We start from the raw sequence: 23,160 nt of genomic DNA, 5'->3' as shown, positions 1-23,160 counted from the left end.
TACCGAATTGCGACTTAATTTGATAATGGTATATAAAATCGAGTTTTTACATTTTATGCGATTTCAAATATACACGATACATACTTTGATTGATATTATATGCGATTATGATTTATTCGGATTTCTTGTAAGACTTGGCACGTGCAAAATTATACGATTTAATGTTTGCTGGGTTATTACTATTTCTTGCTTTTTTCCTTTGCCTACCACACTTGAACAAAGCAGGGAGTAGACTACCTTCTTATTCCACGTACTTTGGGAGGCGATCAAATAATCTGTCATCTTTTGTTTATATGCCGCCCTCACAAACACGCTCACAGAATGCGTCGTTTGCAATGTGGTCCATTGATTGCGTCGGTGTTTGTGTCAAGCCACAAGCGTAGCCATTTTAGAAAATCAAAACAGAGTGAAAATTTCGGTGTACATGGGAGCGGTGCTGGAAAAGTGATTTTTCTTACGTGAGTTGATCGGGAAAATTTAAGTGAAATGTTCTAATCGAATGGAATTTGTTCGTCCGAGAAGGTTAGTATGGCAGATTACCCCAAAAGTGGCAAATCGTTTGAATGTTTCTGCGTCGCTCTGCGAAGCCTTTTAGTATGGAATGTTTTCTTATGCCTTTATTGCGCTTCCCGAATGTCCGTCTGGCTTCACAGGTGCATATGGAGTCTTCGTCGTTTTGGTTCGATCGCGGCATTGAGCGGCATCGATTTGTTCCTGTGTAATCCAGTTAATCGGCTTGTCAACTTGGTAACTGTTTTTTTTGGGAAATTCGCCGTTCTGTTTATAATTAAACATTGTTTATTGTTTGTGAGCGCCAATGCAGGCGTGATGCGAATGTGAAAACAAGAAGAGAGTACCAATTGCTGTTGCTGTGATAAAAACATAGCTTTTACATTTTCTCTTTGCTTTCCCCTCTAGGAGAGTTTTCCCTAAACATTGTTTTGCTGTTAGTCTTATTTTTTACGCTGGCTACTTATTGTGTATTTTTTCTATTTAAGTTTGTGGGACGAAGAATGAAAAAGATAAGATTTTTGAAAGTTTATTGCATCATCATGAATACAATATCAATCAATGTTAAATCAGGAAAGGACACGAAACTGAAGACTCTGAATGAATTATTTAAATTACCTATATCAAATGGTACAACATTCAGGTTTGGAAATCATAAGAACTTTGTTGCTTGGCTTTTTTTTCTTCTCAAAATTCACGAAAATTTAATTCATGTAACTTACGATGGACATTCTAATGATACTTATCATGAATAAATTCAAAGCAGCACACACGACAGCGACACGAAATTGTCGGAAAACATGTCTAAAAGTTGAAACTTTAATTTCAATTACTAGTAAATGAACTTAGCATTAGGACCTATATAATCAGGTCGATATATCAATTAATTTAAAGCTGTCTAACTTCACGGTATTTTGTTTCTTGCTAGCTTATGAGAGGGTTCTACAATTAATAATCACACAGTGCCTCAGTTCATTATGATGGAATTATAACGAGACGGAAGTTTGATGTTTTGGCAAGAACTGTCTCGGATAAGCTGATCTGGATGGATAGCTTTTTCACCAACACGAATGTACACTCAGAAGTACAATGAAGTCCTTTGAAATCATTCATTGCCGTTTTTGTCCCGAAACCATCGTGTCGATTAGGTGTTCTAACAGAAGAACGTTCATAAAAGTCGGACTGCCTTGACATGGTTTGTTGACCAGAGGCTACAGATTCTGAACTTGCCAGTTTATTCACTAGATCAAAACCCAATTGAGAACTTATGGGAAGTGATCGTACGAGGAGTAGATGCAGCTAATTAGCAGTATAAATGTGTTGAATAGCTAGAACGGATAGCTTCCACCGTGGGGAACGAATTACAAGTTTGAATGTCAAAGTATGGTCTAAATTACTTCAAATAAATTGTTTTGAACTGCTTGAGACCGTAACCAATTGTTGTCAAATTTGTAAAGGAGTGATAGTATTCCTTTTGGTTCTATAGTTATGGAAAACTATCGTTTTTGTTCTTGAATGTTTTGCGTAAACCTTTTTTTTTATAAAAAAAATCCTACGCATATGGTTGAATTTCATCAATGACATATTTATTGTAGTTTTTTAGTTTTGGTTTAAATGTTTTACAACTGTATCAAGTACAGATTCTATCAAATGGAAGCAATAGCATCGTTTTAAGTAGTGTACTTTCTAAATTAAAACCATTTAGTGCAAACAGAACCCAAAACAAGAAAAGTTCAACAACTCTATTGAAAGCCGCTGGCTCGATCTTCTCCGATTTAATGCCAACTAGTCTTAGGAGTTAGCAGCACCATCTTTGATGATGAAATGTAGGAAATTAGTTATGTTTTCATTAAAAAATATCCAACAAAATTTCATTGAAAAAAAATATTTTTAAAATTAAAATTCATTTTTCTCAGAAATATGTTTTTTCTAAATTCTGAAAAAAATGGATATGAATAGTACTTAAAATTTACAACACATACATCGGAAGAAAAGCATGTTTTCCTTGAAATGTTAATATTAATGTTTAACTCGTAACATTTTTGTGTATAAAATATCGCGATTTACATGTTCTGCAATCTTTTTTCTATTTATGAACATTTCAAGAAGGGGGTCTTCGTAGCCACTTGGTTACGCGTTCGCTTACTAAGCGATCGGTCGTGAGTTCAAACTCAGGACCCTCAATTGACCATCTTTGTTTTGTTATAGAATAACTACGTCCACGCAAACATCATCAGCGATGGAGATCGATCCACGGTCGAAATTAGATCGATGCTGTTCTATAAATAACCCAACAATGATCAATATCAACTGTCTCTGTTGTCCGGTCTGCTGAACCATGGAAGAACAGAAAGAATACCCTTACGCCGAAATGGCTACTACTGTGTAATTTACCATAATGTAATGGAACAGAAACTTAACGCCTAAATGGCTACTACTAACTACTGTATAATTTACAGTTTATAGAAACATAAACATATGTACATGTACACGATTAAAACTCGGCTCTGTTACAGCTAAAATGCAAATGAGCCTAATAAATAAATAAATGGGATAAAAAAAACATTTCAAGAACACGCCAAACGCAAGAATTTACACACATATATGTTATGAGCAAAACATTTTTTTTTCATCATTTTTTTCAAAAATGCAATTTATTCCATGAAACTATAAAACGTAGAAAGTTATTGTCTTTGACAAAAGCACATATTTTATCAAGATCTACACATTGTCGAATACGTTATATAAATTAGAAATGAGAAAGTTTATGTTTTCCTGTAAAAGTGTCCATCTTCCGATGTATGGGTGACTTTTTTTCCCCAAAATATAGGCAAAATGAAAGGCTCATATGGCGTTAGCCTGACGGGCCGGGAGTTCAATATTTTGACAGTTTTTCTTATTATCTATGTTAATAACATGTAACCGATTACTCGCGGTCGGCTCGAGGTTAGTATTACAAGTGTTCTCGTAATTTGGGATGTTGCTGTCTCCAATGCTCTGTACGTGTGCCCGACACGGGATACTTCCTATTTGGATGCAGCTGACCATTAATCAGCAACGCCCCCTAGTCTGTACATATCATATCAAGCGTGGTGCGTCTCTCTCGACTCGAGGAATCCAGGATAGAATGGTCACTAGCCGGCAGAATCATCAGCTTGTGTAGAGTTGCCATGAGCGGTACAATCCTCAGCCCTTGGTGTATGGTCAGTGGGATGCACAACCTTCGGCCCGTGTATCTGTAAAGAGTGTGTGTATGTATTGCCGCGACTAAGTTAAAGTTTATAGATCGGATAGGAGGGATATGAAACAGGGACACAACGAAGGAAACATCATTAAACGTTGACATCGGCGTTTCTGAGGAACAGGTATAAATGAAGCAGAAGATCAGGATCACGGCTACCTAAGATATCCTGGACGGGGATATCCGATTGTCTGCCTTGTGCTCTCAGTGCTCTAGAGAACTGAGAGCGAGCAGCATGGAACCGGATACACGACCAGACAATATGCTCGATGTCATGGTAGCCATCGACACAATCACAAAGATTGTTTGCTGCGAGCCCAATGCGATAGAGATGCGCGTTTAGGTTGTAGTGATTGGACATAAGCCGAGATATCACGACCTACATTGAACCCCTTGAACCATGCACTCGTCGAGACCTTAGGGATAATCGTGTGTAACCAACGACCGAACTCATTTTCACTCCACATGCGCTGCCAACTAACGAGTGTGTGCTGACGAGGAATCTGAAAAAAATCGTTATAAGCAATTTGCCTTTCAAAAAGTGCCTTCTGAGGCGCTTTCTCATTTCCCGGAATCGAGAGGGAACCCATGCTAAAGTAATCTTGAATAATTTTTCGACCAAAATGGTGACTTGTTGGAACTTATCAGGGCTATTGACATATATTTTTTTTGAGAATTAAAAAAAAAAGTTTTTGAGAAAAAAATAATTTCAATTTTTAAAATATTTTTTTAGTGTAATTTTTCTTAATTTTTTTTTGGTATGTTTTATGACAATTTGAACAATCTCCTACATTTTATTTATTTTATCGAGAATTTTGTAGATATTATAGTTTTTGAGTTATACATTTTTGTAAAAAAATGAAAATGAATTATGACCTTTGCAAAAAGTAGTCTGATTTTTTTTCGAAAACTTCAAATATTCAAAGTTGCTCAAATGACCAATGTCTGATATCCATTACGTTTCACTGCAATTTGAGATGTTGCTGCCAATGGCCAGTCGAGTTTGCATGAAATTCGTCTAGAGTTGTTCCGCGGTTACGGTTAGTTCTAGAATCAGTAGCGTCGACTGGACGGATCCATTGATTACCCATCGTGAACTCAAACCAACAAACTTAGACAGTTACCAGGTATGCTATAAAGGTCCTCGCGTTAGTATGAGTAAACAGCGTGCAGTTTGGTAGGAATTCTGAACAAAACGAGTTTCTATCAACAAAATTCACAAATTTGTAAGTGTTTCTGAACACAACACTGCACGCTATTTTATATGCGTGAGTAATTTTCAAACAAATTTAGCTCACCAGTAGTATATGTCAAACCACGTTGAGCTCGAACATCGATACATGCATACGTGAAACATGAGAGAGAAAAACGAATTCATTTCGGGGGGAGTCACTTCAATATGCGGTGAAGTCCATTTTACGGGGAAGAAGTCGAGTCGTAGAGTGATAAAGCAACTAAACGCCCGAATGACTGTTGAGTCATGCTTACGGAGAAACTGCTGGAAGAAGCCAGAATTCATTTTCAATTGAATACGAAAGCGAATTTCTTTACAGTTCGTTGTGTGGGGTTATGTCACCAAAACTCGAAAGCAAACGACTATTTTGTAGTGTAAGCTTCAAGCTAAAACATATATTTAATTAAGTTTGACAAATATACAATGATTATCCATTTTAACTCACGATTTTAGTGTACGAATTCTAAGGCTAGTATAATTAGAAGAATCTTATCTTTACCCACGTTTTAGGTTAACTGTAAATATAGTTAAGTTGTAGTTGTATCAGTTTTATGGCACTATTATAAGTATTTAAGTTAATCTACCTACTTACAGTCCGTAAGCTTGTAAATTCTTCAAGAATATTATAGGTAGTTTTATTATATTTCCAGTTTAATTCTATTTGTACGCACGCACTGTACTCTTCTATAAATCTGATAAGCTAATAATTAGTCAAGTGCGGTGATGACCAATCATTCTTCTCCGATTTGACATTTCCCCCATTCGCTTGTCACCCGTGACAGTTTCGTTGGATCAGGCTTGCTGGAGTGTGTCATCCCATCCCATCCGAGCTCCCGTAGCTTCTGGCGGGGCATTAAAGATGTGTCAGACCGAGCGTTGTCCTGGTGGAAAACACACCATTCCTATTGATCATTTCTGGCCGCTTCTGGTCAATCGCCTGCTTCAAACGGTAAAGCTGCTCACAGTAGAGAGCCGAGTTGAGGGCCTGGCCATAGTTGAGTAGCTCATAGTGGATGATTCCCTTCCAATCCCACCAAATACACAGCAAAACCTTCATGGCCGTCAATCCGGGCTTGGCGATAACTTGGGCCGACTCATCGCGCTTCGACCACGACTTTTTTCGGTTTAGGTTGTCGTACGTGATCCACTTTTCATCACCAGTCACCATCTTCTTCAAAAATGGGTTGAGTTCGTTCCGTTTCAGCAGTGCATCGCAGGCGTTGATTCGGTCTAAAAGATTTGCATCAACTCGTGTGGCACCCATACATCCAGCTTTTTTTTGGAATCCAATCTTCTGCAAATGGTTCCAAACGGTTTTATGGTCTATACCCAGTTCGATTTTATCGGTTTCCACGACGATTGGCCTACCAGTACGGGGTGTATCTTCGACAGCCACTACACCAGAACGAAATCGATCAAACCAACACTGTGCCGTGCGAATCGTTACAGTATCGGGTCCATAAACTACTCGAATTTTTTCGGCCGCCTTCGTTGCAGTTTTACCTCGCAGGTAGTAAAAACGTTAAATATGGCGAATTTCTTGCTTGGTGGACTCCATCTTTGACGCGCTATAACTTGAGACTGAAAAGGACAATCACAACACTGTCAAAACGACACTTGTAGCACAGATTGTCGTTCTTAAATAGCCGTATAGTATGACCCGATGCGATAAGTACAACACGAGATAACATCCATGCCTCTCACGCTAAAGGTCACGAGTTCAATTCTCACTCCCGACATTCTTCCAAAAATGGAAGTAAAAGTGACGGACCAGCAAAATGAGTTGAAAGTCACTATAATACAGATAAAAATGAAAAAATAAATAAATACTACACGAGATATGTTTAAGTGTTCCCATATATTGACAATATACGACATTTCGTTTTCCCCAACCCAATATTGAGTTTTTCATTTACGAGGGTCGTTCAAAAAATAAGTTTCAGTGCCTCAGAAATCGCGAAAAAAAAAGGACAAAACACAAGCTGATTTTTGTAATTAACGTTTTATTTTTTATTTTTCTACATAATCGCCATAACGTTCGAGGCATTTTTCATAGCGTGGCACGAGTTTTTCTATTCCGAGTGCGTAGCGTCCAACTTTTTGAAGTACGATGTAACTGCGTCACGAATTTCTTCACTGTTATCGAATCGTTGACCGCCGAACACCTAATTGGACCGATTAAGAACCGCGATTAAGAACAAAAGGCCAGGTTTATTGATGAAAAGAGTGTTCCTCATTTACGATAATGCGCGGCCCCATTCAGCTCGCGTAGCTCAAGAGCAATTGAAAAAATTTCAATGGAGTGTGTTCGAGCATTCTCCTTACTCCCCAGACCTCGCCCCTAGCAAGTATCACTTATTCCCGTACGACGGTAATTTTCCGGACAATTCAAAATAATTACAGCACGATTAGTTCATAAGCTGATAATTTCAGTCAAGTAATCTTTCATTCATTTGATTTTCATTGTCATGAATCTTGTATGTGAACTATCCGAAATTCAGTTAATTTTTTATTCGTACAGATGGAAATGTTTATAGAAATAACAGCCTTTTCAGGAAATAACAGCCAGAGGCATTCTGAAAAGAGAATTGGTATACTAATATATACTCAGGTTTTCTTACTCGTTTTTTTTCTGCCGCGGGTTTTTTACGCCAATTTTTGAATTAACGCGGTTTTTTACGAGGTATTTATCCGTATAAAAGAACCTGAGTATAACTGGAAATTAAAATAAGTGAACAATACTATGTATTTTGTATAACTCGATGTCTCCCAAAACTCATTAGTAATACTCTAAAAGTATGTTAAGCACACCACAACAAACTCATAGTTCATCCATCATGGTTTTATGCTTAACAATCTATATTTAACCGAGGTGCGAAACGAAAAACAAAAGTAATACCGAGGGAAGATGCGTGCAGTGTGTAGCATCCTGTAGTCTCATGCTGTAGAAACCACAACCCGTGATATATCATCACTCTACCGGCTGTGATAGTAGATACGCTAGTGGATACGTTTATATAGTGTCCCGCTGGTGTGCGCACGGCGCTGGGATCATGGGACACAATGATATGTGAGCGCCAACGGCGCCAAAACAAACGCCGTGTTTTGCTACGGCTTCCACTTTTCACCTTTGACGCTACCTCTAGCTGCTGTTTGATGTTATCGATTTTTTTTGTATGTTACACTGCATTGATAGATTGATCATGGAATGTGATGATTGTGGATGATTGATGGATACCTTATCGTATAACATTAAAAAATTAGATTACATTTTATTTTTAAATTTGTGTAAAAAATATGTCATATTTAGTTTTCCTAGCCTGTATTCACAATTGGGATGCTTGAAAAAAAAACATTAAACATTAAAACATTAAAAAAAACAGATGGGGAATTTTTTGGAAATATGAGCCAGAATAACCGAAGATTCTACTTTTGAGTGAAATGATCTCTCATAAGTCGGGTTCATGCCTTTTGAACGTAACATAAAAATGTCATTTAATTATCTCTGAGTTCAATTCAAATAAGTACTTGGGTAAACTGACCAGACATCCCGCGTTACGCGGGACAGTCTCGCATTTCAACAAAACGTTCCGCGTAAGATTACGTCCCGCGAAACGCCCCGCATTTGGCGAAGAAACGAAAATGTCCCGCGATATAAATATATTTTAAATTGTTTCATGTTGATTTTTTTAAATGGATGAACCTCAAAAAAAAACTTTTATTTGGTAGACTGCAATGCATCTAAAGATTAATACGTTGAGCTGGTTTCATCGCACCGACAGTGGCCTTTTTGTTTAGAGAGTGTCAACTGGAAACGACAGCAACAAAATTGGAAAAATGATTTTTATAAAAATCGCTTATTGATCCGCAGTGACCAACGTGAGTCAGACGAAAAGCTCATTTTTGGTCCCCTAGCTCGGTCAGGGCTTAGCGTGTTAAATAAGCCGGAAGAACTAGTGTATACTGGACAGGAAGAGGCAGGGTTGTTTGATGGTCTTCGTGACAATGTTTATCTCCAGCCGATCCATCCTCCATTGATCTTTTGGCATAATGTGCTGATCCCAGGTTCGGCATGAAGACCACATCATCTTCGCAATTCCGGCAAACACTACTGTATATCTTCCCGTTCACCATATGACTCGAAAGACGAGCGACTTAGACATTCTCTTCTCATCTGTCAGAGAAGGACCTTCTTCGAGAACTTTTTTTTATCCCATCTGTTTATTTTTCTTAGGCTCATTTAGCAATTCAGCTGTAACAGAGCTGATTTCATCGTGTACATTTTTTCTCATTTTGTATATTGCACATTAGCCATTTTTAGGCGAGGCTATCTTATCAATACACTCTCACACAGTATCCATTTAGGCGTAAGAATATTCCTATTGTTCGAATGTTCACAGTTGGGCTATATACACAGCGGAATTTTTGATATGAGGCTTCCATTGTCGCGTGGACGTAGTAGCTAGAATAACACACAAAAATAGTCAGTTGGGGGTCCTGAGAGCTCATGATTGTTCGCTTAGTAGCGGACACGCAACCAATCAGGCTACGAAGAAGAACTTGTTGAAAATTATAAGCAACTTCATAAAATTTCTAGAACATGACGGTATAACACGACAAAAATTTCAAAAGAACCATTTTACTATAAAAAAAATGCATTAAATAAGAAATATTTTTTTAAATATCTCGAGAATGGCTGCTTTTAGAAGGAGATTGATAAAGAGTTTTTTTATTTTAAATCACATCAGGATTCATAATTTGTGGCTAAAAATTATTGTTAACATACAAAAATTCTAAGTTTCGAAAATTCTATTTACTATCTTGGACTCATTTTTCAAATTTTCTACATGACTTTTATTTTATATGAAAAATTGAAAAAAATTAAAAAATATAGATTTTAGATATTGCAAATTAAAGTTTTTTTTTGTAAATAAAAAAAGAGAGTACTAATTGTTATTCTCAGTGTATATTTTTTCACGTATTAACATCAATGCTCTATAACTCTTTCTAAGACACTAGTTCGGTACGACTCATAGTATTTGAGATATATATTATCAAAGATTTCTCTTACTAAAATCGATAGGCCCTTTTCAAAAGTTACACTTGAGTCAAAAAATCCCAATTGCTTTGGGAAACTCATATTTCCTCCAACCCAAACGGAATACAAACTTTCATTCGAATCAAAAATACTCATGTTTTGTCATTTGTCGATTTCATTGGGAATTGCTGATATACATAACGTTTTGTTTTTTGTGTCCCTCGTTAGACCTCTGACCATCTGACAACTTTATACTTGGGGAACCCAGTTTAAATAAAAAATTAATATACTTCATCCGTTCAAATATCAACTGGCACCTGGTGGAGGAGCCCGACCAGAAAATCTTGTACTGGACTGTACTGAGTTGTACTGAACAACTATTCTATCAATGATGGAGGATGGCTGTTTCTATTGCAACCAGCTGCCAAACTCGAGCGAACTTAAACCTTTGTCTCATTATTGCGTATTGCGATGTATGTTCTCAACGCACACCTTATGTCTCGAGGTTTTGAAAGATCTTTATCCTTGTTATTTCTACGTCTTCTTAACCGGTGTGAGGTTATACCCATTGGTGATCGGAAATTTTGAGCAACCGATCAATGTTTGCCGATTTATCGTTTCGCTGAATAATTCGCTTTCGTTTGTTCAAATATGATCCTACAGAAATCATTTCCCACAGTGACATTCTTCTGCTTCTACGTGCTACAAATCATGACACAAAAGAGAACGAGATAACTCTGCTTCGGTTCGCACTTCAAGATATACGAGCAAACAAACTAAAATCATTCAATGTATTCCAGCACCTCCCACAATCTTCAGTTTCGACGTTCAGTGACTGTGGTTTAATTGGCCTCAACTAACTGGGCGATGAACAGCTGCTTAGCTCTGTCAACCCTATCCGTGGAGCCGGCCAAGCACTCGCCGTACTTCCTTGAGAAGTTACGGAAAATATTGAGTATTTTATCCAGCCGCTGTTATGTCATCAATTTTTTCTGGGTTTCTTGCTATCTTCTTTTCCTTTCTTATTTCTTATTTCTTATTACACTTCAGCAGACCAAATCTCTTTAGGCATAAGAATGCCCTTTCCAAGAATTTGCAGTCTTCGCTGAATTAGTGTACTGCATTGACACAGTAAATGTTCCGAAGTTTCAGCTTCGAAATTGCAGAAATGACAGCCTTCATCTGGTAGTTTTCAGATTTTTTAAAGGTGATACCTGCTCGAATAGCTTGTATTTCTGCTTGAAAAACTGTAGACCACTGTCCCATTGGAATTAACATGTCGATTCCTGGTCCAGTAATCCCAGCTCCCGTAGATTTACCAATTTTAGATCAATCGGTATAACACGAGTGATCCTGGACGAGTTTTGGGACCACCTTCTTCCCATTCGTTGCGATTTAATTCAATCACTTTGTAAATGCCCTGTGAGATCTCCTTCTAGAAAATGTTTCATACGTTTCAGCTTAAGAGCGAGCACCTTTTTCCGCTTCAAGTTATACATATTGGTGCAATGGTAGAAGGTATAAAAGAGCATTTAGGGCTTTGGAGGATGCGCTGGGCATTGCTCCAGTTATTGATAAGCATGCCAGACGTTGTAGTTTATCGAGCTTTTTCTGAGCTGATATTTGTGTAGTTTGTGTAGCTGATATTTTGTGTAGGCCTCCACACTAGCGAAGCATATGTTAGTCAGGGTCTCACAATTGCCGAGTAAATCCAGAGAATCATTCTCGGTTTTAGTCCCCACTTTTTCCCACTACAACTCCAGAGCGCAGTCTGAGCTTTAGATATTGCATACTCCAGTTGTTCGTTCCAATTTAGTTTTTGGTCAAGCATGACACCTAAATATTGGGTTCGTTTTGAAAGCTCCAATTGTACATCTCCCAATCTAAGAGGTGGAATCTTATACTTTCGTTTTTTGGTAATTGGTAATTGGTATTATGATTGTTTTTGAAGAATTAACACTAAGTCCTTCCAAGTTGCACCATTTGAGTGTGTAGTTAAGGGCTGTTTGCATTCTATTGGAAATACTATACTCACATGTACTCTTCACTAAGATGATCATGTCATCAGCAAAACCAATGACTTCGTATCCTAAATTCGTTAGGTTATTAAGAAGATCATCGACAATTAGGGACCACTAGCCAGCGTTGCGTCAGGAATAAAATTTCATTACTAATGAAATCAACTGTTATGTCACAACATTTCGAACCAATCGCAATCACGATCCTCATAGTTGGTGTACATTAAACTCTAAGCAGTACCCCCAGCTAGCAGGGATTACGAAACAGGTGTACGAAACAGAACATAATCAGTTGTCATTATCAACTGTTGCATTTTGATTATTTATTCATCATAATTTGCCAATGATGAATAAATAATCAATATGCAACAGTTGATAATGACAACTGATTATGTTCTGTTTCGTACACCTGTTTCGTAATCCCTGCTAGCTGGGGGTACTGCTTAGAGTTTAATGTTTTGATTACTGTTAAAAAATAATGTTATTAGGTAATATGAATTAAATTTTGAACAAACATTCTTGCATTTTAGTAATCGAACCTTATTTTGTTATGATTTATCTTCTGTTGATGAGAATTTTTTTTTTCTTATATCCGGTGTCCGACTAGATAGTTACCGGATATCCGTTTCATCTCGGATAATAACCTCCCAACCAAGCTCCCGGCTTGTTATACAGATAAAGTTATAAAGTTATGCTCGGCCGCATGTCGCGAAACCGGTTCAATTCTTGGAAACACTGCAATGGGAGGTCCTATCCCACCCGCCGTATTCTCCAGACATTGCTCCGTCCGATTACTACCTTCAATCCAATTTTAATGAAGTCTCCAATTTTGATGAAGTCAAAAATTGGATCGATTCGTGGTTAGCCGACAAACCGGCCGATTATTTCCGCAAAGGGATCCGTGAATTGCCAGAAAGATGGGAAAAAGCTGTGACTAGCGATGGTCAATACTTTGAATTATAAATTTGTAACCATTTTTGCAGAATAAAGCATTAATTTAAAAAAAAACGAAGAAACTTACCAGTACATCCAATATTTGACAGATGGTTATAACGATTTTTTTTTCTGGGTCGGGCCAGATCTGATTGCAAGTTCCAATAACACGATTATACTTAAGGCGTAGTCTGAAGCATAGGTGTTTAAATAAAATAAACATCATTGTGAAGTTTTTGATAGCCGAACCGCAAGAATGGTAATCTGGTCCCCGCGGAGCCGATCTGGCGTAGTGGTAACATCCATGCCTCTCACGCTAAAGGTCACGAGTTCAATTCTCACTCCCGACATTCTTCCAAAAATGGAAGTAAAAGTGACGAACCAGCCAAATGAGTTGAAAGTTACTATAATACAGATAAATAAATAATAATAATCTGGTCCCCAAATAATTATGACGAAATTTGATTTGAGTTGTAGCAGAATTAATTGTTAGTTCCAATGGACGAGGGCATAATAAAGGGCCTGAAGTGTCAGCTAGAATTTGGCTTGGGGTTGTTCAACTGTCTGTACTCGAAAACGATCGCATAAGTTACCCCTTTCGGCGATCTAGTAAAGTAGATATTTGATTGTAAATTTTAAATAGTACGCATAAAAGCATTGGGAGTGGATCGATCAAAGAAATTATTGAGTCTTGTCAAGCAGTGTTATAAATATATATTTCTATTTTTTATTTCTATTGATGCAACGATGATCCTAAAAATGTGGTCGGTTTCATCTTGTATGCCTTGAGAGACATTTCCCGGTCAGTAACAGTGTACCTCATACGAAGCATTTTCGTTCTTCTTTTTTATTTCAGGAACCATGTGGTTACGGAGCGAAACCAGAGACCGGAGGCTACGTTCCGGGGGTGCTCGTGTAACGGTAAAAAATAAAAAGCATGCAAAATCACAGCAACAAAAGCCCAAGCGCAGCCCTGCCGATGTGATTAACACGCGGAGAAGCGCGCACGTTCAACTTCCCGCAACGGGGACTGGATCGAGCAACACCGTCGCACGTATTTCGCTTCGTTCCGGAAACAAAACTAGTCCCAGGCGGCTGAACAAAGTAGTCCGACGAAACAGTAAACTTCCGGCGCTTAGCTCCGAAGATAATGCGATTCCAGAGGATTGCAAAGAAAACTGTTGGCAGGACAACAATGATCTCACACTTTTCGATTCCACAATCAGTCTTAAGAACCAATATGAAGCAACCAATCTGTTCTCCAAGAAGGCGGACGAGATTGGAGCGCCTGACGATTTTATCAATCAGTTTGGAGTAATAGCGTACGAGTCGAGCAAAACGACGACATCGACCATAACGTCGTCGAATGCCATCATCTATTCTCAGTCGGTTGAACCATTAAAATCAAAATGTATAACCGAGTGCGATAGCACCACTGAAATTGATTGTGATATAAGCTATCCCTCAACGTCTGGATTCTGCAACCGGCGCCTTAAAAACCCGCTCGAGTCTTCTATGCCTCAGCAGGATATTGTCGTTCCGGAGGTGGACTCGACAACCGATACTATTCCAGACACTACCAATGAAATTGCGCCAAGTGCAACTCAAATAATTTCCGCATTTTCATCTTCGACATCCTCGTCCTCCTCATCGTCGTCATCCTCATCTTCGTCCACATCTTCCTCGCTATCGTCTACTTTCCAACCAACTGGTTATAGCAGTTATTCGTCTGTGTCCGGTACCGAGGATCAAACTGCGTCCAGCAGTTACTCACCCAACCCCACTGCGTCGGATTTGATATCTATGTTCGACGATGAGCATTACAAAACCTCTGCCGAGCTTTGCCAGTATACAGATTTCCTTCCCTATAACACCCTTTTGACGCAAGCCCTGCTAAGTTGCGGAGATGTATCGAGTCTGAATCTGAACTGCACCCAAACGCTGTCTGAAAACATCACAACCGGAGTGAACGATGCTGGATTCCTCTCGTCAATCAATCCCACCGCGATTGAAAATTTGAAGGCTTTGACCAACTTCCAAAGCGTGGCCACCGTCGATGAAGCAGGCTCTAGTTCGGGTGGTGCGTTCTTAACTGAGATTGGAAGCCGGTGTAATGAATCATCCGGTGCGCATGATGGGGGCCAGCTGGGAGGTGGCGAATCGTTGATCCATAATATCGAATGCAACGAAACGATTGCGATGTGTGGTGACGAAAGTGAAAGTGGAATACAGCTGGAATCCGATGAATGCATGGAAATTGAGGTAGGTTCAGTTTATATTAGTTCACACGCTTTGCGGTTATTGCAGTGCATGAAAATATATTGCAGGAATCCAACGATGGTCAACACGAACATGTCGCGTGGGAAACATTCGATCCGTACGTGTTTATAAAACATTTACCGCCACTGACGTGCGAGATGCGTTCCAAATGTCCTGCCCTACCATTGAAAACCCGATCAAGCCCAGAATTCAGCCTGGTGTTGGATCTCGACGAAACGCTGGTCCACTGCAGCTTGCAGGAACTGTCGGACGCTAGCTTCAAGTTCCCGGTGCTGTTCCAGGAGTGTAAATATACGGTGTTCGTGCGAACGCGACCATTCTTCCGTGAGTTTCTCGAGAAGGTTTCGCAGCTCTTCGAAGTTATTCTGTTTACTGCCTCGAAGCGAGTGTATGCCGATAAGCTGCTCAATCTTCTCGATCCTGAGCGACGGTTGATAAAGTAAGTTTTAATTTTTGCCTATGCACAGGGATACCATCTGGTCGGAGTTGAAAATCAACACACCTGTCACAGCTACAATTATGACCAAATGATTGACATTCTTCGAGATAACGGATCTTTCATTGATGATTGAATTTTTTTTATGAAACAGGTTTATTCTGGTTGCAGTTAAAATATAACATTTTGAGAATGAAATTCGATTTCGGTAATATGACCACCACTGGCCCGCTTACAGCGATCGATCCGTGGACCCAATTTTCCACTACTCGCTCACACATTTCGACCGGAATGTAGGGGATTTCGCGTTGGAATGTGTCTTTCAGCTCTTCTAAAGGTGCCGGCTTGTTATCATAGACCAGTGACTTGACATTCCTCCGTAATAAAATCCAAATGGCGTTAAATTGCATAAACGTGGCGGCCAATCGACAGTTCCATTCCTCGAAATAAGAAATTCACCAAACTTGCATTTCAATAAATCCATACGTGTGCTGTGTTGCAAGTGGCACCGTATTGTTGAAACCACATATTGTGTAATGTAGACTCAAATTTGGTCACTAAACGATGCACAGCCTGCCGGCTGGGACGATTTTTAGTGCCGGAAATTGGAGTAAGCGTAGTAATTTTTAACAATCATTAAGCGTTGCTCGTTCGTGTACTTCACCTCGATGAAAATTGACATGACATTGATGACATTGACAGAAATTTAGAAATTTGTGCATACAAAGGCACACAACTGTCGAGTCCCTAATGAATAACTCTTTATAAATAAATAAAAACACGTTGTTTGTGATTTAAACTTAAAGAACTTAAATCAAAACTCAATACTCCATTTTATTTATTTAAAACTAGTTGATCCGGCAAACTTTGTCCCGCAAAAAAAATTATTTTTCTTTATCATATCCACGTTTTCTTACTAAGCGTTGTTCATGGGTCCAATCGCAGTTTTATTCCTTGATTGATCTTCTAATCCACCCTTTAAAATTACCTTTTACTATAAAAGTTGATAGGTCTGAGCCTAGGGAGCCTACATCAAATGGATACCCTGGAAAAACCGATTCTTGTATGTACTTGTATCCTTTAAACGGGTTAGATGACATAACGTGGTAGAATTCGGTACCGCATTCTGTTCAAAAATGTACACAAAAAAACGATTAAAGCCATTACTACCCTCTTTTTTTCTGTTTATGCAATCATGCAGAAGAAGACAAAGAGTCATCATGTATCATTTTTAAACACAAGTCTAAATAGTTGAGACCTACATAAATATAAGACTGAGTCAAATCAGTCTATGACTACAAAATATATATTATAGATAAAAATAGCATTATCTCCTTCGTTACCACGTTGTCCGGAACATTGTTTGTAATAACTTTATAGCCATGTAAGATCGCGACTACTCAAGCTATCATAATCTGGTTTACGTGGGTATACCCTTTCGATCTTCTAAATCAGCAGCCATTTAAATTCATTTATTGCATTTTTACATAATCAAACAACATACTCGATATTATGACATCCTGGACCACAATTACACAAATTGTTAATAGTGAGACCTACATGATAAAAACATGAATTGAGCACAAATTGATTGGACTGTATGTATAATATAAAATTAATGCCTATTATCGGTAAATGGAGAATAATTCCATTTTTATTCACAAAGATAGAAGACGATATAGGAGTGCGTTTTATCACATTAAAATCCATTTCCATTTTCGAACAAAGATCAATTTCGTTAGCGCAAATGTCAAATGGACTAAAAACGCTTGTCAATATGTATTTGTAGAACATATGCGAATTGAATTTTCCGAATGCTCCCATTTTCCATCAGAGTTTTCCGAAAATTTTCAATTGTCATGTTTGGTTGAAATATGTGTATTATTTTTATGGGACCCAGAGGGGGAAGGGGTGTCCTACCATCACAGAAAAAAATTCTCGTACATAAAAACTCTCACATCCCAAATTTGGCTCCATTTGCTTGATCAGTTCTCGAGTTATGCAGAAGTTTGTGTTTCATTTGTATGGCAGTCCCCTTGCCCTTAGAGAGGGGGTAGGTATGTCGAATCGCCATTGAAACATTTATTGCTTTCTAAAACCTCCATATGCAAATTTTGGTTCAGTTTGCCTGATTAGTTCTCGAGTTATGCAAACGTCCTAAATTTCTCGTTTTGGTTGGGTCGATTTGTGCTCCTCAAATCGTACCGACCAAAATCGGCAACACGATTAACAGCGGAATAAAATTTGAATGTCTTTAGTTAATATAGGGTTGGGCGATCTTTATAAAAAGATCGATATTGATGGATCGATTCTCTAAACGACGTAGGGATCGATTCACTGATTTGATCAGCACCAAAGAATCGATCTTTGAAAAACCACATTTCTATTTTCACATTTCTATTCAAACGTCAATTCACATATTTGACATTGCTATTCAAACAAAGGCATTTCATTTTAATTCATAGAATGAAGGTCACAAAAAACTTGAAAGCCCAGTAAAAGAATAGTTCTTGAACCGTCATGAAATTAATTAATTTAATAAATTAATTGAAAATTATTAGAAATTCGACAACTGATATTCATCCAGAACTCCGCTGACAATAATCCCGTTCAATCCAACCGTGTTAAACGTCTGGCATTTAGTCGAAATCTTGGTAGTAGTCCCAATTCTAGAAAAGAACGCTTCAGTTGGTCCTGATGTCACCATCCCATCTAGACGCGATTTTCACTGTCAGCCTAGTGAACGTGATGGTGTAAATATAACTTGTGACTACTTGTATTGTAATGACCAAACATACAAAACTGCATCTCCTAAGTTTACGACCACTAATTTGACAACTTTGAAAGGGATCCAATGTTTATGAAAATTATCAAGTGGTTTTTGGTGACATTAATATCAAGGTTCACTGAAAACAAATTTACAATTTTTTCTACTATCAAAAAGATTAGAAAGATCGAAAAGAAAAGATCGATTTTTTGAAGTAGAATGAATCAGCCCGAAAAATGGTAAATCGAAGAGAAAAAGATCGTTCTTCTAATTATTGATCCAAGATCGCCCAATCCTATTCACTATCAATATCATCTTTGAGTTTTTTTGCAGAGGTCCCGAGTTCCCGAAAGACATTATCTCAAAACAGTTTGTTACAATTTTTAACGTGTTTATGTTACACAAACACTAAGACTTCGCTATGCGAAGAATGTATTTTACTGATATGGAAAAAAAATCTTCAGTTTTCCTGTTATTTGCACTTGATCTAAGAAATTACAAAGTGATGTTTTCGATCACTCTATTTGTTGAACTCTTTCGTTTGAAAAAAAATTGAATTCTGAGAAGAAATGGATTTGATTTGCTAAATACAAAACAAAATCTCTCGTGTTGAAGCCGTGAAGCAATTTTTGAGGTTTCAATTTATTTTTCCTTTCGAACTGTCGCACCGGCAGTAGCAGGAGCTTTCTTTTTGCTAATCGCTTTCTTCACAGAAGCAAGTTTAAGTTTTTTTGCATTGGTTACTGATTTCTTCTCCCCCGTAGCAGCTGCAGATTTTTTTTTAGCCCATCTGTTTATTTTTATTACTAGGCTCATCTAGCAATTCAGCTGTAACAGAGCCGAATTTATCGTGTATGTATCATGTTGTATATTACACAGTGTCCATATAGGCGTAAAAATATTCCTATCTCATCGATACACATTTTTATCTATTACACATCATCCAAGGCGTAAGAGTATTCATTCCTATTCTATCGATACACAACACATGTCGTATTTTTCGGCGTAAGAATATTCCTATCGTTCGAATGTTCACAGTTGGACACAGCAGGACTGTTGATATTAGACTTCCATTGTTGTGTTTATAAATTGCACCAATTACCGATGCAGCAGATCGATCGTATGTAGTGAGATCACCTGGGATCACCATCACAAATGATTGATGCATGGACGTAGTAGCTAGAATAACACACAAACACCGTTGAGGGCCCTGAGTTATAAGCTCATGATTGTTCGCTTAGTAGCGGACACGCCACCAATTAGGCTACGAAGACCCCCTATTGCAGATAATTTGCCAGTAGCGATGACATATTTCGGATTCTTCTCAGCGGCCGTCTTCTATGCCCTGTCCTTATTCCCGGGAACGGTAGCCTTGTTCGATACTGGCGTTTTCTTGGTCGCCTTCTTAGCGGTACCATTCTTCTATCAGGTGGACTTTTGGCCTTAGGGGGAAGCTTGAGCGAACAAGACGCACCAGTGCCCTTTGTTTGCACAAACAGGTTCTTGGTGGTGACTCCGTTCATCAGCGCTTTCTTGATGAACGAAGTTAGCTCCGCAACATCAATTTTGAGCAACGATAACATGCTCCAACCGCTGTTCAATTATAACTTCGTGGGTTTCCGAGCTAGCACCTGCTTATGTTATGTTGTTTTTTTTTTTTTTTTTTTTTTTTTTCTTTATTATAGTGATTTTCAACACAATTCGGCTGGTTCGTCACTTTTACTTCCATTTTTGGAAGAATGTCGGGAGTGAGAATTGAACTCGTGATCTCTGCGTGAGAGGTATGGATGTTACCGCTACGCCAGATCGCCTCCACATTACAGATTATTGTGATTTCAATAGATTACTTTCAAACCATTTTTTGAGCTATTGAGACAAGTTTTTACATCAATAAATCACAAGTTTATAACGCGTAGACATTTTATCGTTAAAATGAAGCGTTTATCAAACCATTTCGATCCATCGATATAGGTATTAACGGTACAAATTCACGTGCCTCTATATGCTTCAGCAGCTAGCTAGTGTGTTTCCAGCTATGTGGCGATGATAGAGTACGTGTTGTAATGGGCTTAAGAGCAGACAGTAAGCAGGCACCGATTAATGCATCTCGCATATCGCGTTAATCTACCGGGTCATGATTTTGTCATTGTTACTAAACATGAGCTCATTCCGTCTGTTATCGCAGGATGCAAGGTAAATCTAGGGCACCTTGTTTATGCTGAAGCAGTTGTGTATAATGGTCCAACGTACTTTGCAGTTCGTTCAGAAACGCACTGTTCTTCGATGGCATTTTCTCGTGGATTTTAAAAGGGTGTGCGAGCTGCCTGAATCTGAGATTAATCGGAGCAAAAAATAACCAAGCCTGTTCATAATTCATAATTAATGTGGATGGAGGACCAAACGAAACCCCTCGTTTTAAAAAGATCATAGATATTTCCGATTTATCATTCCAATAATTTGCAATCTTGGTGCAATATTCGTTGCTATAAAAGTTCCAGGACGCAGTGCTTTCAACCGAGTTGAACGTCGGGTGGCACGTGACGTCGTCTTTTTCGGTAATTTATCGTGTTGTCGAAGAGAGATGAAGTTCGGCGTTGTCCTGATGGAATACGTCACCTATCACATTGACTAATTCTGTGAGTTTGTCCTGAGTCGCTGCTTTCAATTTGTTCAGTTGCGAGCAGTACTTGTGAGAATTTATCGACTGGTTGCTTGGTAGAAGTTCATAATACATAATTCCTTTCCAATCCCATAAAACACGAAGTATGACTTTCTTCGATCGATATTCACTGCTTCGGAGTCATCTAATTGTGGCTTTGAAGCGGCATTTTCGTTGCGTTCACGAAGCGAGTCGCGAATGGAAATGCAATCCATTAGAGATTTTTTCGATCAAATTGTGTAGAACCCGCATATTGTAACGATTTAGGTCACCAAACATTATAATATGCTCATGAACGATGATGTTAGATATCTTTAGTGGATCTGTTGAAGGGCAAAATTGAGTGTTGTCAGGATATAAGAAAATCAGGAAGGTTGGGTATCTCTGTTCATGACGGATCTCACTTGGATGAAAAGCTCAAAACAAGGAACCTGGAACTGGAAACGAACCATTTTGAGCATGCATGGAAATCATTAGCTGATGCTTGGAACAACCTAGAAATCGGTGGATATTCCATCAAAGCAGGTTATGTTGAGACCGCCAACTCACAAATCGATGAAGCGGGATTAGTAAAATATTTAGCTCGTCAGGAACTTTTGTAAGCACGGAAATGTTACGACAGGAACTGTAGCATTGAACAAAGGTGTAAATGAACCGTCAAAAAAATTGAACTTCTTAAGAAAAATCAGGAAAAATTCTAGTTTTAAAAAATAATTAGGACTCCCTGTAAGAATCTCAAAATCATGGCATGTCCTACTAGATCAGGACGGATGGTATCCCTATCTATGCAAGTTATTCTATAAAAAGCCTCTAACCACCGATATTCTTAGGTATCGTTTATTTCGTGAACATTGTGTGCTAGTCAATGGCAACTATATCAAAGATTTGACCATTCTCGGAAGAGATCTATCCAAAACGATCATCATTGACAATTCACCACAAGCATTTGGGTAAGCAAAGGAAAACTAAATGGAAGCTGTACTCTCTAATCCCACATATATTTTATCCATAGGTATCAGCTGGAAAATGGGATCCCCATCGAAAGTTGGTTTATGGATCAAAGTGATTCCGAGTTGATGAAAATTTTACCCTTCTTGGAACGGTTGGCAGAAATGGTAATTATTTTTTTTTATCACAGAGTATTTCAATTGCCATCTCACCTATTTCCATTTTTTTTCCACAGAGAGAAGATGTGCGTCCTCACATTCGAGAGAAATATCGTTTATTTTCGTATCTACCACCGGATTAAGGGCGACGGACGTAAACTATCAGTATATTCGCATAGTTAAAATGAAATTGCATCTCTTAGGCAAGTGTTTTTGTGTTGTTCTCATTACACACACACAGATATGTGTAAAGATAAATTAAAAACGTAGCTCTTAAGTACGACACCTAGATAAAAGAACGCATAAACATACACATTTAGACAGGGGTACACCAAACAACATGACTAAGTAAACAAAAAAAAACATTGAATAAGCATCGTTGGATGTTCTAAACAGTTACAAGTAAATTAACAAGTAACCATAGAGTGCAACCATTATTTGATACGGCGAGAACTTTGTGCACGGTAGACTTTTTCCCCAGATCAAATCGTAAAAGTTACTGTTTTTCACTTAGTTATTAATGGGTTCAAAATCCTTGCAAATATTGAGCATTAACAAAAAAGTGAGTTGAATTATGCATCAAGGCAAACGTTAGCGTAGATTGCAATACGATACAGATAATCTATAGAATCTATACACATATTTAACTAGAGTCATAGTGATTAGACTTGCTTAGGAAGGGCACGAAGTAAACAAGAAGCGACATTTTGCAGTGAACTTTAAAACAATTAAGTTGTGAGCAAAAATGATTGTTTACATTGTCCTATGCATAACGAGCATTATTGTTATAACTAATTTGATATTATTATTTTTTATTTATTGATGAAATTCCTTTGTATGATTATTGATGTACGATAACATTATTTTAAAATGTAAAATCTATATATTGTTCTATTGTGTACAGAAACATTATTATTAAAGCTTAGATCAAAAATACA

The 23,160-nt window shown here is 38.1% G+C and overlaps 1 protein-coding gene across 1 annotated transcript; it reads left to right on the top strand.

Moving 5' to 3' along the window:
* The first annotated feature begins 373 nt into the window (after positions 1 to 373).
* Positions 374 to 23,160, top strand: LOC129769923 (CTD small phosphatase-like protein 2). Its single transcript, XM_055772461.1, has 6 exons — positions 374 to 522; positions 13,831 to 15,236; positions 15,302 to 15,693; positions 21,947 to 22,066; positions 22,129 to 22,231; positions 22,300 to 23,160. Exons 2-6 carry the CDS (start codon positions 13,836 to 13,838, stop codon positions 22,363 to 22,365), a joined length of 2,082 nt encoding a protein of 693 aa, XP_055628436.1. The 5' UTR covers positions 374 to 522; positions 13,831 to 13,835; the 3' UTR covers positions 22,366 to 23,160.

This window comes from Toxorhynchites rutilus, chromosome 2 (genome assembly GCF_029784135.1).
Source record: "Toxorhynchites rutilus septentrionalis strain SRP chromosome 2, ASM2978413v1, whole genome shotgun sequence".
Classification (NCBI taxonomy): Eukaryota; Metazoa; Arthropoda; class Insecta; order Diptera; family Culicidae; genus Toxorhynchites; species Toxorhynchites rutilus.
This window is presented reverse-complemented; position numbering and strand designations above follow the sequence as displayed.